General features: G+C 45.3%; 2 protein-coding genes across 12 annotated transcripts in view; one reads left to right on the top strand and one right to left on the bottom strand.

Annotated features, from left to right (window-relative positions):
• Positions 1–404: 404 nt before the first annotated feature.
• PTPMT1 (protein tyrosine phosphatase mitochondrial 1) lies at positions 405–10,603 on the bottom strand. 9 transcript variants are annotated; one of them, XR_010921628.1, is made up of 6 exons: positions 10,345–10,594; positions 10,169–10,249; positions 3,138–3,233; positions 2,261–2,452; positions 1,745–1,847; positions 527–663 (listed from the first exon to the last, which is right to left on the bottom strand). XR_010921628.1 is itself a non-coding variant. In XM_067557728.1 (6 exons), exons 1-5 carry the CDS (start codon positions 10,522–10,524, stop codon positions 1,759–1,761), a joined length of 531 nt encoding a protein of 176 aa, XP_067413829.1. In that variant the 5' UTR covers positions 10,525–10,602; the 3' UTR covers positions 527–663; positions 1,745–1,758. The 9 variants fall into 9 exon arrangements, 7 of the variants coding, with proteins under 7 accessions (XP_067413828.1, XP_067413824.1, XP_067413825.1 ...); XM_067557728.1 differs by having other exon boundaries at positions 2,368–2,452; positions 10,345–10,602; XM_067557729.1 differs by having other exon boundaries at positions 529–663; positions 1,740–1,847; positions 2,368–2,452; positions 10,345–10,603.
• A 48-nt stretch (positions 10,604–10,651) lies between these two features.
• The window catches only part of CELF1 (CUGBP Elav-like family member 1), an 81,618-nt gene continuing 76,100 nt past the window's right edge, over positions 10,652–16,169 (top strand). For all 3 annotated transcript variants that reach the window (XM_067557718.1, XM_067557716.1, XM_067557715.1), the window contains exon 1: positions 10,652–10,879. The gene's annotated coding sequence lies outside the window, so the exon portion shown is untranslated. The remainder of the gene's footprint in view (positions 10,880–16,169) is intronic.

Raw genomic sequence — 16,169 nt, 5'->3', positions numbered from 1 at the left:
CTATCTTTTCAATAGTATTATGCCAGTGCTGGTTTCCCAGCCCCAGTAGTGGGACCCCCACCCTGCTGACATACCACAGAGCAGTAGGATGGTTACAGATGAAACTAAAGTTTGTTTCTTCCCACCCTTCCCTGCTGGCACTGTAGCCCTTTAAGTGAGAGTCTGAATAAAAGTGTGGTGGGACAAAGATATGGTTTCTTTTTTGCTGATAGTAATGTGAGAAGAGTTCAGGACACAGCTTTGTCCTCTGCAATAATGGCACTGAGGGGGGAGGGATAGAAGATTGAGCCCTCACAGCTGCTCTGAAGTGTGGAGTGGAGAAGGCAGAATGCTGGGGTCAGGTATTGTATTTGTAAAGACAGGAGGCCAGAAGCTGTCAGGAAAAAACACAAGCTCCCCGTTGCTGTGGCGTGTCTGAAAAGTTCTTTATTGGTTGCTGAGATTTGCAGCAGTCTATTCCTTATTAGTTCACTAGGAACCGGTGCTTGTTGTGGGGCGCTGATGGATGGTTTCTGGTAGCTCTTGCTGAGTCTCTGCAGCTGCCTCAGCAATCACATTCCTGTGAAATCTCTCCAGGACTTGGACTTGCCTGGGGCGAACAAGAATGTGGGGACGGATCCTGGCAATGGCTTCTATGGCTTCCTGAGGGCTCCAATGATACAGCTGAAAAGGCAGAAACCCTGAGTGAAAATCCATCCTGTCTAAATATGGGTCAACATCAGCTTCTGGAGGGCTAGCTTTCAGAGACTAGATTAGGTGGTAGAAGGAAGTGGGTCACTTTATTCCTCCTTATATTGAATACCATCTGCTGCCTACATCAGTGAGACTCTCAGCTCTAAATAGGAGCTCCTGAGAACATTCCCTCAATTGGCAGGAGGAGGAGTGCAAATGATCACCTGAGACTCCACCTGACCACATTCTCATGCGTTTATGGACAGCTTCTCCTACCCTGATCATAGCATAGTCCCTGGACAGACAGGGCAGCTTACTTAACTTGATATGCTTTATTAATACAGGTTAAAGACTGACTCTGCTCTTTCTTCCCTCCACTGCTCAAGCAAACACTAATGAATGCAGTACTAAGGGATTCATGCACATCTGGAAATGCTAAAGGGTTCCACAGCTACATTCACATTTTCTGCCATTTTATGCTGTTATGAACTTGCCTCAGCTTGTGGGAACTTCAACTTTATTCTGTCTTGTGTTTAAGTTCTTATCCTTGATGCTACATTAAATTTTGCATTTAAAGAAACAGTTAAACTGTGCAATTACTAGTTGGGCTAAGCTTCCTTTCAGTCTCAGCCCTCCAAGGTTCCTTTCTTGCTCCCTGAGAGCTCCACTTTCTTCAAGTGGCTAGCTGCTCAGTCACAATGAGCCAGCCACCTGCTCATCATTGCCGATGGGAGGGGGTAAGGGAAGCAGAGCTAGTCAGGATTTACTACAGCATGTAGTACTGACTAGCCCTTCTGTCTAGTAGCCACAGAATCTGCCAGAATAATCTAGGAAATTAAACAGGTGACAGCTGCTTCAGGACTGGCCCCAGTGCTGGATGTAGACAGTGTCTGAACTGTTTAATTGCAGTCCACTTGCATATGAAGTCAGGAATCACTTCATCCATTCAGCTTTCATTGCCAGTATGTGTGCACAGAGCTGAACAGCCAGAGACACCGCTGTACAGGTGAGTGCCAAGCAAGCTAGACTATTTAGGATAGAAACCACATTGTGACATTCACTAGCACCTTACTTCCAGCTAGTACGTCACTTGTCAGTGTCTTCAGGGCAGCTGAAATTGAGAACCTTTAGACCCATTCCCCTCCGTATTGTCAAGGTACACAGAGATGAGATACCTAGAATATCAAAGAGAACCTGTGTTCTAGTTCATCTAGCAGCTTTATTTGTTCATCCCTGCCTACCCCCTTAATATAAGCAGAAGGAGTGTCTGGCACAGAGCCCCATCCAGGGAGCCTGGAGTCTAGCCACACTCACTAACATTCCCTCTCAAGTGGCTATGCAGATTAGGCTCAGTACAATTGTAGCATCTTAAATACAACTCTTCAAACATTTAGTTCTTGAAGCGCTTGACACTGAGTAGACTTGCTGTTGGCCATGCAGCAGCAGCTTCCCCTATCATGCACTCAGCTGAATGTATTGAATGGAAGCAACCTGTAAAGGAGATGGCTCCTTATCTCAGCAATAATGTGCCTATCCAGAGAGCCTGGGGTATAAATGTGCCCCCTTTTCAGTACAGAAGCCTTCTAACCTGAATTAAATATGCCGCCACCATGGTGGCACTGCGGGAGCGTCCTGCCTTGCAGTGCACGTAGACACTGTTCCCACACTCCCGATGCTTCAGTACAAATTCAACACCTTTTTGTAGATTTTCCAATGTGGGAACTCCTGTCAGGTCCACAGTGCTGAGACGCAGCTGCTCTACTCCCATTGCTTCCCACTCCTGTAACAAACACAGAAGGATTGAATCAGTCACCAATCTTTGGGAGGGAGGAGGTGGAATGGGCCCCATGAAGACACGTGGGAGGAACAGCAGCAGTGCAAGGGACATGAGGTAGTGGTGGAAAGCAAGACAGGAACAAGTCAGATGTGAGAAAAAGTCTTTGTCATGGTTATCAGAGGGTAAAGGGGATTGAGGGGTGAGTAGACTAGGAGCTAGCAAACAATTTTTGCAAGGGAGTTTTCCAGGTGATGCAAGAAAGACTAAGTGACCTTAGGATAAGAGAATGAGTTTGTTCTGTGCTTGCTTCATTAAAGATTAGAGTGTGGTCTGTTATGGGGCTGTGTGCTGAGCCAAGCACCCTGCTAAACTAGATTGAGAGAGTACTGAGGAGTCTCTAGTGTGCTATCCTTTGATCCTTAATCCTTCTAGGATCCCTTGACAAGAGGGTGGAGCTAACTCAGAGAGATCAGGAATTTAAAAAGCCAGCTTTTAAGTGACCAGAGGAGTGGCAGACAGGGCAGTTTAGAGAGGAAGTAGGCAAATATACATAAACGTATTTTAAACTTAGGCCAATTACTCTCCCCTCCTCCCTCCTGCAAAAACTCCTCCTCCAAAAACTGCAAGAATAAAAATAATGCAGGCAGAAGTCCAGCAGCAAAGTGCTGTATGCAGCATGTATAGTTACCTGCCTTGTAGGCAGGTGGCATGCGGGTGCATACAGTGCAAACAGCTCATGGTCCTGAGAGACACAGTACAGGCTCCTGAGGCCAGAGGGGCTCAACTGCAGGAGAAGAGAGACACATAGATGAGACTTTCCATGATGCAATAGAGTAGTTCCACCCCACTTTGACAGCCTCTGTGTTGTTAAGGAAGATGAAAGTCTCAGGAAAGGAGAACATCAAGCTGGAGCAGAGGGAAATAATCCCATAGTTGGGATTCTCCTTCCAGATGATGTCATGCTATCCTTTCGCACTGAGGATACCCCAGTTACTAGGAAGAGCCAGATAACAGATTTGATTATTATAAACATAGATAGTTAGGTTTGTGATGATCAGCAGAACTGCATGATAAACTGCCTGCTGGTATGAAGGTTGCTGGTACATGTAGGTACCCATGATATAGGGAAAGAGAAAAGGTCCTGGAGACCAAAGTTAGGCTGCTAGTTAAGAGACTGAAGTCCAGGACCGCCATGGTAGCATTATCTGAAATGCTTCCAGTTCCATGCTCAGGGCCAGGAAGACAGGCAGAGCTGTGTGGCCTCTATGCATGGATGAAATGATGGCATAGGGAGGAGGGTTTTAAGTTTATTAAGAACTAGGGAACCTACTGGGAAAGGAGGTGCCTATACAAGATGGATGAGCTCCACCTAAACCAAAATGGAACTGACTGCTGGCATATAAAATTTAAAAAGGTTGTAGAGGATTTTTTTAAACTAAGGGCTGGGGAAAAGCTGACAAGTGCAGAGGAGCATACAGTTCAAGCAGTGTCATTCTTTAGGGATGAAATTATTAAAGTTATTAGCTATATCCTAGCAAAGAGGCTAGGAAAGAAGTTGGTACAGTACAGGTAGGAACTAGAGGGGAATAGACAGATATAAAAAAGGCCCATTTAAATGTAACATGAAGGCAAGCAACTGAATATTGACAAAATGTACACATGCTAACATACAAATGCTAGAAATCTGAATACTAAGATGGGTGAACTAGAGTGCCTTGTATTGAATCAGAATATAGATATAATAGGCATCATGGAAACTTAGTGAAATGAGGCTAATAAATGGGCTGTGTAATACCAGGGTATAAAATATATAGGAATCACAGAGTAGGTTGCAGTGGTGGGAGAGTGGCACTGTATACGAAAGAGTCAAAATAAAAATCTTAAATGAATTAAACTGTACCATAAAATCTCTATGGATAGAAATTCCATGCTTGAACAATAAAAAGTGTAGCAGTAGAATATACTACCGACCACCTGACCGTGATGGTGACTGTATCTCCTCTCTCCCTGAACATTTCACAAAGGCAGAAAATGCAATAATAATGGGGGATTTCAAATATCCTCATATTGACTGGATATGTCACCTCAGGAAGGGATGCAGAGATAAAACTTCTAGACACACTAAATGACTGTATCTTAGAGCAGCTTGTCCTGGAACCCACAAAGGAAGAGAGAACTCTTGATTTAGTCCTAAGCAAAGCACAGGATCTACTCCGTAGAAGTAACCATAATGTAATTAAGTTTAACATCCTTATAGGGGGAAAAAATGCCAAGGAAGCCCACCACAGTAGCATTTAACTTCAAAAAGGGAAACTAAACAAAAATGAGGAAGCTAGCTAAATGGAAATTAAAAGGAACAGTCCCAAATGTGAAATGCCTGCAGACTGTATGGAGACCATTTAAAAACTCCTTACCCCTCCAAAAAAAAAAAAAGTAAGACGACCAAAAACAGTGCCATTATGGCTAAACAACACAGTAAAAGAGGTGACCAGAAGCAAAAAGGCATCCTTTAAAAATTGGTAGTCAAATTCTAGTGAGGAAAATAGAAAAGAGTATAAACTCTGCCAAGTCAAGTGTAAAAGTATAAGACAGGCCAAGAAAGAATTTGAAGAGCAACTAGCTAAGGACACAAAAACTAACAGCAATTTTTTTTAAAGTCTATCAGAAACAGGAATCCTGCCAAACAGTCAGTGGGTCTAGTGGACAATTGAGATGCTGAAGGAGCACTAAGTGAAAACAAGGCCGTTGCAGAGAAGCTACATTAATTCTTTGCATCAGTCTTCATTATAGAGGATATAGGAGATAGCCCCACATCTGAGCCATTCTTCTTAGGTGACAAATCTGAGAAAATGTCCCAGACTGAGGTGACAATAGAGGAAGTTGTGGAACAAATTGGTAAATTAAACAGTAATAACTCATCAGTACCAGATGGTATTCACCCAAGAGTTCTGAAGGAACTCCAATATGAAATTGCAGAACTACTAACTCTGGTATATAACCTACTGCTTAAATCAGCCTCTGTACCAGATGACTGGAAGATAGCTAATGTAACTCCTATTTTTAAAAAAGGCTCCAGAGGCAATCCTGGCAATTACAGATTGATAAACTTAACTTTAGTACCAGACAAATTGGTTGAAACTATAGTCAAGAACAAAATTATCAGACACATAGATTAAACCAGATATGTTGGGGAAGAGTCAACACTTTGTAAAGGGAAATCATGCCTCACCAATTTATTAGAATTCTTGAGGGAGTCCTCAAGCACATGGACGGGGTGAACCAGTTGATATAGTATGCTTAGACTTTCAGAAAGCCTTTAACAAGGTCCCTCATGTGCCCAGGGTAGCCAACTGATAATGCCAGGGTCAGGGCAGGCTGCAAAAGGAGAGCAGATTCTCCCCACGCTGGTGGCTGACACTGAAGCCCGGCTTCCCAACCAGCCACGAACTGCTTCTGATTACCCCACACTGGGCATCAAGAAGCCAGTCCACAAATACCCACAGCCCCCTTCACTGCATTTCAGTTCCAGGCTCCCAAATCAGCACCAGGTCTAGCAAAGAGACCAGTTACTTAAACTCTCTGCTCTTTGCTAAAAAGGTTCCCTCTGACCCCAAAGGGCCAGCCATAGCACCAGATCAATATAAGTTTGGATCTTACCTAAAATACCACGCTGGCAGCCAATCCTTTAGTATCTAAACTAAAGGTTTATTGTAAAAAGAAAGAAATAAACCATGAGAGAAATGTTAAAGGGTTAAAGTGAATCACAGATATACAAATGATTAAAAGTCCATATACTTCAGGTTTCTGGAAGAAATGTGGAGTTGCAGGCTTGTATAGTTCCCTCTGGTTCATATCCAGTACCTGGATGGGTCTAGGTCTTTCGGTTCAGTTGCAAGATGAATTGGTCCAGAGATAGGTGTATGTCTGCAGACTGGACAGGAACAAAGACAAGATGGTTTCTCTGGCTTGATCTTATAAACCCCCTCCTCCGGCCATGCGGCCTGTGGGCAGTCACAAGACCCAAAATGGAGTCCATAGTCACATGGGCCAATCCTGGTGACTCCTCTGGTGTGCCTGGGGTCCATAGTCACATGGGACAATCCTGATGCTTCATCAGGTAGGCTGCCTGCAATGGAGTCCAGAGTCACGTAAGCAGGTTCTGTTGACTCAGTGGTGATGCAGGCTTCTCCCTCAGGGCCCCTTGCACCTGGGAATGCCTTAATGGGCCATTATGCAGGCCATTGTTCTGCAGCCTTCCTATCTGGGGTGTTGCCCAGGCAGAACAATTTGAAATACAGATATCTCAAATACATCTATAACTTCCATTTCAAATATTACACATGAACATAAGTATTATTATCTTACTTAGCACATTATAACCTTCCTAACAGTACCTGACATGGCATATCCCACATGGATTATTATGATTCTGCCATATTGATGTCACCCAATATACTAAATGCCCCCCCACTCAAGCCAGCCCGCATGACACCTCACTAAAGGCTCTTAAGCAAAGAAGGAGGTCATGGGATAAGAAAGAAGGTTCTCTCATGAATCAGTAACTGCTGAAACAAAGCATAAGAACAAATGGTCAGTTTTCACAACAGAGAGAAGTAAGTAGCGGGGTCCCCAAAGAATTTGTATCAGGACTTGTGCTGTTCAAGATATGCATAAATAAGATGGAAGAGGGGGTGAACAGTAAGGTGGCAAAATCTGAAGACTAAACTAGCTTGAATAATTTTGTAAAGTCCAAATTGGACTGTGAAGAGGTACAAAGGGATTTCATTAAACTGTGATTGGAGGATAAAATGGCAGATGAAATTCAATGATGATAAATGCAAAAAAATAATCCCAACTATACATGTAAAATGAGGGGGTCTAAATTAACTGTTAACATTCAAGAAAAATCTTGGTGTCATTATGGATAGTTCTCTCAAAACATCTGTTCAATGTGCAGCACCACCAGTCAAAAAAGCTAACAACGTTAACGTTAGTTAGGAAAAGGATAGATAATAAGTTTGAAAATATCATAATGCCACTATATAAATTCACAATACACCCACATCTTGAATACTTCATGCAGTCTGATCACTTCATCTCAAAAAAGATAATTAGAATTGGAAAAGGTTCAGAGAAGGGCAACAAAAATAATTAGGGATATAGAACAGTTTCCATATGAGGAGAGATTAAAAAGACTGGAACTGTTCATCTTAGAAAAGAGCTGACTGAGGGGGGATATGACGAAGTCTATAAAATCATGAATGCTATGAAGAAAGTGAATAGGGAAGTGTTACTTACCCCTTCATGTAACACAAGAACTAAGGGTCACCCAATGAAATTAATAGGCAGCAGGTTTACAACAAACATAAGGAAGTACTTCTTCACAAAATGCACAGTCAACAGGTGAAACTCATTGCAAGGGGGATATTATGAAGGCCAAAAGTATAATTGGGTGCAAAAAAGAATTAAGTTCATAGAGGATAGGTTCATCAATAGTTATTATCCAAGGTGGTCAGGGACGCAATCTCAGGCTCTGGGAGTTCCTAAACCTCCAACTGCTAGAAGCTGGGACTGGATGACAGGGGATAGATCACTTGAAATGGCCCTGTTTGGTTTATTCTCTGTGAAGCATCTTGCATCGGCCACTGTCAGACACAGGATACTAAGCTACATGGACCATTGATCTCACCCAGTATGCCTATTCTTATGTTCTAGATAAAATGAGGGATTAATACAATATAAGTGGTACAGAAAGCCAATTGGGCTCTCCATCTGGGAACAAGAGGTGCACTCTGAAGTTAGGGCAGTAATGCTACAACCCATCAAGAAATTTTAATTAAATGTAGAATTAATACTCTCAACTCCTATCTCCTCCAATGTTGCTGCTCTCTTCCTCACAACCACCATGTTTTTTCATTATTTTGTTAAATTAAAGGTTGACTGTCAGCTTCTGAGTAAAGGAACCAAGACTTAATTGACTCTAAAAGGGCAGAGCTATGGTGCTATATAGTCTGACATGTACTGAAGCAAGAGATCACAGTAGGAAACAGCTTTGTACATTCCACTCAAATATTAAACATATTACCTCCAGTGACACTACAAAGGATATTACAAAACTGTCAACTGCCTCATTATTCAGGGTGGGAACTAGTCCTAGCAGGAGAGGGCAGGAAAAGATTTCTCTCGTGATACAGTATGGCACAAATACATGCCGAGGGGTAGTGTTATTCCTTCCTCTGATGCATCTGACACTGAGTGCTGTCTGACAAGAAAGCAGATCAGACATCCCTTAAACCAGTGGTCCCCAAACATTTTATCCCCTGTCCCTCCATAAATCTGTCTGCACCCCCTGTCCATGGCCCAGGCTGGAAGTGGGCTGACAAAGGCAGGGAGCCGGGAGCTGAGGCTGGGGGCCAGGCACCAAGCCCAAAGCAGAGCAGGAGCCTCCCATGGGGATTGCCCTGGACCTGGCCACACACCCCTGAATATTAGGTGGGTGTGCCTCACAGTTTGGGGACCTCTGCCTTAACCCATACATTTCCAGTTGTACAGTAGGAACTGCCCTGCTTATTCCATATTCACCAATCATGCATTGTGGATGTTACTCCCAGAGCTTCTAATTTCAACTGTTAATCACTTTCAGCATCCGATGTTATTAAACTGCTATCACTTGCTATTGTCAGGAATACCTGGTTGTAACTGTGCTTCAAAGGTTCTCTGAAGCTTCAGTAATGCTGCAGATTTTGGATACCTCTAGGGACTGGAAAGGGCCTTTCAGAGATAGTTTCAAATGTGGCCCAGGTCACTAGTGAACTAAATCCATCAAAGTTCATCCACCACAGAAGTACAGAACTCAGTAGTTAGAAACATCCACAATAGTTTGAGATTTGATCTTCATCTCACCAGGTAGTATGGATAATTGAACTGTCTTCTCTAACAGAAGTTGCAGGGAATGTGTTTTGTACAGGTCCAAGAACACTGACTGCACACCCATAAAAGGATGGCCAGATGAGGACACTTGAGAGGGTCTTAATCTAGTTTCTGTTGGACAGGTGCCACCGCTACAGTAGATGCTAACTGACCTGGCTTTTAGGCATTCTGAGAAGAGGCACAAAAGTAAACAAGCCATGATGAGACCAAACACCTCTCTAACCTCCATGGGGAATTTCTTCAAGACAACCTGTGGAGGTTTACACTGATAGTACACATGCTGTGCCTCCTCAGTGGATTAATTCTAGACAAGCATCTCTCCAGCACTCACTTGCTTTATTACTCCGGTGTTAAATAAAGGGCTGGTTGGCCGAAAACGCCCTTTCCACAAACCAAACGCCTTAGCAAACGTTTTAGTATATAGAGCATTTAGCTCTGAAATCGTTTTAAGGCGCTCAAGCGCTGCACACGGAGCACAGGCTTTAGCAAGCGGGGATTAGAACAGGGATCGCGGCTCCCATCAGTGGAGTAACGGCTCTTCCCCGGCTGAAAGGCAGCGGCTTTTGAACGGGCCAGGCCAGCCTGCCCACGGCAGGGGCGAGCTCAGGGGCCCGTGACAGCCTCACCGCAGCCCTGCTTGAGGGGGCAGCGTCCCGCTGCCAGCCACCCTCTGCCCTGCGACCCCTCGCACGGCTGGGCTGGTTCGGTTCCCTGCGGCGCTGGGCGGCCTCCCCCTGAGTCGGGCCCCGGCGCGGAGCAACGGCGCGGAGCAGCGGGGCCCCGGCTCACCTGGACGGAGCAGCAGAGGAAGCGAGTCTCGTACTCCTCGTTCAGGGTGAGCACCCCGCGCACGTTCTCCTCTTCCACCAGCTGCGGGGGGGAAAGAGAGTCAGAGCCGGCTGGGCGCGGGCGGGGAGCGGGCGCCCCTCCCGCTGTCCCGGTCCCGATCCCTCCCGCCCGCCGACCTCCGTTACCCTGCGGCTCCGTCCCCGCAGCGGCAGTGCCCCCAGCAGCACTGCCGGGTCGATGCGGTGGAACCAGGGCCGCTGGGAGCCGGGCAGCCGCTCCCGCACCAGGGTATAGAGCAGCGTCGGGTAGAAGAGGAGCCGGGCGACCCCGGAGCCGAGCGCGACCACCACCCCCATCCTCGCGGGCGGGCGGGTGTACTCAGTGGCGGGCGGGCGGACGAGCTCACTGTGCGGGGGAGCGAGGGCACGCGGTCGCGGACGGGCTCACCGGGTGCGGGATGGGGGGGGATGCGGACGGGCTCACCGCGCGAGGGGGAGGGGAGTCGGAAGGCCCTTGGAGCTTGCGCCTTCTCCTGTCTCGCTGCCCTCGGGTCCGCTGCTATGGTTTCTCCCGGAAGCGCCGCCATCTTGCGAAGCCGGCCTGAGGCGGAGGGAGCCGAGCGGGGCGCGGGTGGATCCCCGGGGCAGGTGAGGGCGGCAGCCGCCAGGAAGTGCCCGGGCCGGGCAGGGCAGGGACAGCGCGGAGCCAGCGGTAAGTGAGACCCGCCCATATCGACTAACGGGACCGGCCTTCCTCTCTCTTGAGTCCCCGGCCAAGGGATATCCCGTGCCCGGGCCTCGCTGGTCTTCTCCCCGGGGGGATCCTCCCGCTCGGCTGGTCCCCGGCCTGGGGCTTTCCCCGCTCTGTCTCTGCCTGTGGGACGGGTGGGGACCCTCCAGCTCCGCTGAAAGCGGCCTTGGGGAGAGCCAGCCCCAGTCCCCGGGGAGCTCGCAGCAGCCCTCCCGCTTCCCTGCTGTCTGGGAGTCTCGGTGCCCAGAGACGTGCCCTGCGCTGACCCCGGAGCCAGCGGCGCGGCGCTGCGCGGAGCGGCGGACGGGGCGTGCTGGTGGCTGTAACAACGTCTCGCAGGCTTCTAGGTCCCCCGTTAACCCGCATTGGTGTAGCGGGCTAGGGCCAATCTCCCTAGCAGTGGCGGGCGCGAGCCGGCTGTGCCGCGCCTGGGGTGACTGGGCTCCTTGGAGCCGCGGCCGTACGCGCTCCAGCACAGGTTGCTGGCGCCGTCCAGGGGGAAGGGGCACTTTGTATGGATTGCGATGATTCTGGTGACAAGACGAGTAAATCCCCGTTAGGGGTTCGTGCTCTGGCTACATCTCATGAGATCATTCCCTTGAAATTGTTGAAAGGAAACAGAATCGCCATCCTGATACAGTTTTAGGGTTAAGGCCCTTTAACTTCTCTGCTGTCTCCAGCTGGTTTCCAACAGATATCTCCAATCCCCTTTTCATATCACTCTGCTGGCTCACTCAGCTCTCTTGTCTCATGGGCTGATGAAGTGTTCCAGTGGTGGGACGCTGGATGAAATGTCACATCCGGATATTTGCAAGGGTGGGTAAATGGAAAAGGGATGAGAAGTTGAGAGAGGGGAAGTAAAGAACATAACAGAGAGAATTTTAGGGTAGATATGTGAGAAGGAGAGACAAGGCAATACAAGGGAAAAGGTGAAGAATATTGTAGGAGAGAAAGATATAAGGACATGGTGGGGGAGGGAAGGAAGAGGAAATAATTGATAACAGGAAAGAAAATAGAGAATGAGAATGGAAGAGGAAACAAGGTGTAACAAAAGTCTCAGAGAGGAGTAAGCTATTTAAAATAAACTTTATTGAATGTTGAAAGACAATGCTACAATAAACCATACAAATTGTATTTCGCTAACTGCAGGGAATGGCAGTGCTGATATTTTTCACATATAAAATTGTAGGTCCTTATACTGGTAGGTGTCAGGGAAACTTTTCAAACAGTCTCCTTGTGCTGTACTGTCCCAGTTGTGATCAATGGATGTGCTTAAGGGGGAGCTCCCTTGAAGTAGAACAGAGAGAGCAGAAAGTTAAGCATGAGGAGCCTATGACTCTAATGTGTTTCTACCTTGGTGTGCCAGAGGGACTTGATAACCTTCTGATCATGATGCAAAGCTCTTCTTTTTTCTTGGGCTTGAGAGTTTTATTAGCTTAGAACCAGTGACTACAGTAGTTGCCAAACTCACTACAAATGCCTTTCAGTAACACTTCTGTAACTCAATTTAACAAATGGGGTTTATTACACTGTGAGGATCATATTTCTTGCTAAATCCAGCTTGCTCTCAGTGATGCTAAGGGCAGCTGTGTAGATTTTCTTTTAGTGCAAGGATATCAAATCTCTTATAAGAATGTAAGAATGGCCATACTGGGTCAGACTAGTGGTCCATCTAACCCAATATCCTGTCTTCTGACGGTAGCCAGTGCCTGATGCATCAGGGAAATGAACAGAACAGAACAATTATCAAGTAATCTATCCTCTGATGTCCAGTCTCAACTTCCGGCAATTAGAGGTTTAGGGACACCCAGAGCAAGGAGTTGTGTCCCTGAACCATCTTGGCTAATAGCCATTATTGGACCTATCCTCCATGAATTGATCTAATTCTTTCCTGAGCCAGTTGTACTTTTGGCCTTCAGAACACTCCTAGCAATGGGTTCCACAGGTTCACTGTGCTTTATGTGAAGAAGGATATCCTTATGTTAGTTTTAAACTTGCTGCCCATTAATTTCATCAGGTGACATCTCATTTTTGTGTTATGTGAAGGGATGAATAACACTTCTCTATTCATTTTCTCCATAGCATTCATGATTTTACAGACCTCTATCATATCCCCCCTCAGCTGTCTGTTTTCTGAGCTGAAAAGTCCCAGTCTTTTTAATCTCCCCTCATATGGAAGCTGTTCCATCCCTCTAATAATTTTTGTTGCCCTTGTCTGTACTGTTTCCAATTCTAATACATCTTTTTTGAGATGGGCGACCAGAACAGCACATATTATTCAATTATTCATATTATTATTCGAGGGGGGTTACCATGGATTTATGTAGTGGCATTATGATATATTCTATCTTCTTATCTATTCCTTTCCTAATGATTCCTAACATTTTAGGAATCTGTTAAGAACATTCTGTTGTCCTTTCCGGAGCTGTTTCAAGACACAAATCTTGAGCAGTGAGCAGTGGAGCTATTGCAACATTGACTGTGTTATGTGTTATAAGAGCTCTGTACCCTATTGTGTCAGATATTTGAAGTTGCTACTCACCTGCTTGCTGCCTGTGGTAGGCAAGCTCCTGTTGTGTGGGGGTTAGGGTTATATCCTGCATCTGAATCTGCCCAGGTGCAGGTCTGCCAACACAGAACCTCATTGAAGTCAAAGGGGATTTACTCACTCAGATGCATGGATTGTGTGTAGATGGATCCAGTTGCAGGATCTAGCGACTAGATAGTTGACTATTTACTAGATAAAGGATTTCAAGACAGTGCAAAAAATGCTTGAGCACAGTCTATAGGAACCTTAAAACTGTTGCTAGTACCAGTGTTGAAAAATGGTATGACATTTTGTAGTGTAGCTGCATTCTTCCTGAATGATCTCTCAGTTATAGATGCCATTTTATTTCTTGGCACAAGATTCTAATGTTGTATTGGAGAGTACGACAGAGTCTCTGATCCTGCAAACATGTAGGTAATATCTACACTATAAACCTATGCCAGCATAGCTCTCTGGTGTAGATGCAGCTTATACCAACAGGAGTTTTTCTGTCAGTGTAGGAACACCACCTCTCAGAACAACACCCCCAACCCTGTCTGCGCCCCCCGGGGAGCCAGGGCCAGGAACAGGACTATGGTGCGGGCTGGGGGTTGTGCCTGGGGCTGGAAGCGGAACCATGTCCTGGGGGAGTGGCTGGACTGGGTTGGGTCAGGAGTGGGTCCATGGTCACAGCTGAGGGTAGAGTGGCCTGGGTGGTGTTCCCTCTCCGCCCTCCATGGGGCCTGGCCTGTGCCCTCCCCTGAATGTTCTTCCACGCTCCCCAGGAACCGTAACTGTTGTTGGAAAAAACATCTGAATACTTTTGAATACTTTTGTTAAGTTGAATACTGGTAAATTACTTTCAAATTAACCAATTTAAAATAATATTTTCTGGAAGCTCAGATTTACATTTTGAAATTGATTACTTTTAAAGTACTTTGTCTTCAATAATGTAAAAGTGATAGAACTTGCCTTTCGGTAACTTACAGGTCCTTTCTTCCCCACCTGTTCATTGTACATTAGATTGTCAGTATGGAAACTTCTTAGTTAATTGTTAATTCTTTTTTATTACATTTAAGACATGCTTGTTTAGCAACTTTTTTCTTTCTAAATAGATACAATGATCGGAATATCTTCTATATTGTATTGGAGTTTTCCTTTAACTCTGTTTCTTTTGCCATAGATGCTGCTGAGTGTGGCCATGTTGAAATGGCTAGTACCAGACTGGATGTAAGGGGAAGGGGCAAATATCTTAGGCATGAAATAATTGTGGATCCTTGCCTTTTTAGAGTGAATCCATAATTATTGCTCCCCCCACACACACACTTTTTACAGAACGTAAACTTTCCTTTAGCAATTTGTTGTCTTTTAACAATGCCTATTCTGTTAAATCAGCGTTACAGAAAACTTTCTCCAGCCAGTACCAGCAGCAGTAAAGGTAGGGAGACTTGTTCTTTCCTATTCTGTTTGCTTCATTAAGGTGTGAACTTCAACACCGAGATGACAGTAAAAAGGCCCTTTCCACAGTCCACATCCACACCTAACATTACAAGCCATGAAAAGCAGTGCACATCCTAAAGTTTTTAACTATGATTTTGTAATCAGTGAGGGGTATGATCACCTTGGCTGGTTACAAGTAACACGGTTTGGTTTGTGTTCATGTAGCAGCTTTCCTGCCATCATAGTTACAGTATTTGGGCATCCATACCTTCCACTTCGCCGTATTATAGTTTTCGATGTATTCTGGGAAAACTTGGGAGATATCTAATAGCTGGAGGACATAAACACCGAATGGCAACAGCAGCTGTACATGATGCAGTATTGTGTGCTAATGTACAGAGAGAAAGACTAGCTCAATGGTTACACAAACATGGTTAGGGTATTCTGTCTACATAGTAAATATAATAGATCAGTAAGAAGAGGATGCCATATGCCAGCCTAATTCTCTGACAGAGGTGAAACAGATAGCTGCCACATTTCCCCTTTCCATGCCTCTGTATGTCCCCAGGGTCCTCTGCAGCTTCCTTTATTTCTTCATTTATACCCTACTTGTATCCTGCCCTTCCTTTTGTCTCACTTGAAGGTCCCCACTCCAAGATCAGGCTTCCACTCTATCTACCCTCCAGTGTATGTCCCTAAATTATTTCTTTGCATGTTTTTAACACAATGGATGGTGGGGAGATACCTACCCTGAACTTGCACTTTTCAGGTTATAAAGATGAGATACTGACAGTGATTGAGATATCAAAAGAAAAGGTGCTGGAACAAATTGATGAGTAGCAGCAAATCACCAGGATTGCAGGATATACATCCAAGAGTTTTGAAGAAACTTAATGAACTGCTCAAAAAAATCTGCCATTTCTCATTACAATTAGCTGTTGTACCAGAGAGCTGGAAGGCAACATATCTTTAGAAAAGTTGCGAGGGATGACCCAACAAATTACAAAACAATAAACCTTATTTTGATATCAGCTACATTAATTGGAATGATATTTAAAAATAGAATTAAAACATATAGATGAGTATGACATATGGACTAACCAGCACAGCTTTTGCAAAGGAAAATCATACTTTAATCTGTTAGAATTTTTAGACATGTTGATATCATGAATTAAAGGAGAATGATTTGGATTTTCAGAATGTGTTTGACAAAATCACTCACAAAAGGCTGTTAAAGAAGCTAAGTAGTCATGAAAGACAAAGTACAGTAACGGATTAGAAGCT

This window comes from Emydura macquarii, unplaced genomic scaffold (assembly GCF_026122565.2).
Source record: "Emydura macquarii macquarii isolate MOO-44397 ecotype Brisbane River unplaced genomic scaffold, CSIRO-AGI_Emac_v2 contig_1876, whole genome shotgun sequence".
In the NCBI taxonomy this organism is placed as follows: domain Eukaryota; kingdom Metazoa; phylum Chordata; order Testudines; family Chelidae; genus Emydura; species Emydura macquarii.
The sequence above is the reverse complement of the archived record's forward strand: the minus strand, read 5'-3'. Positions and strand labels throughout refer to the sequence as shown.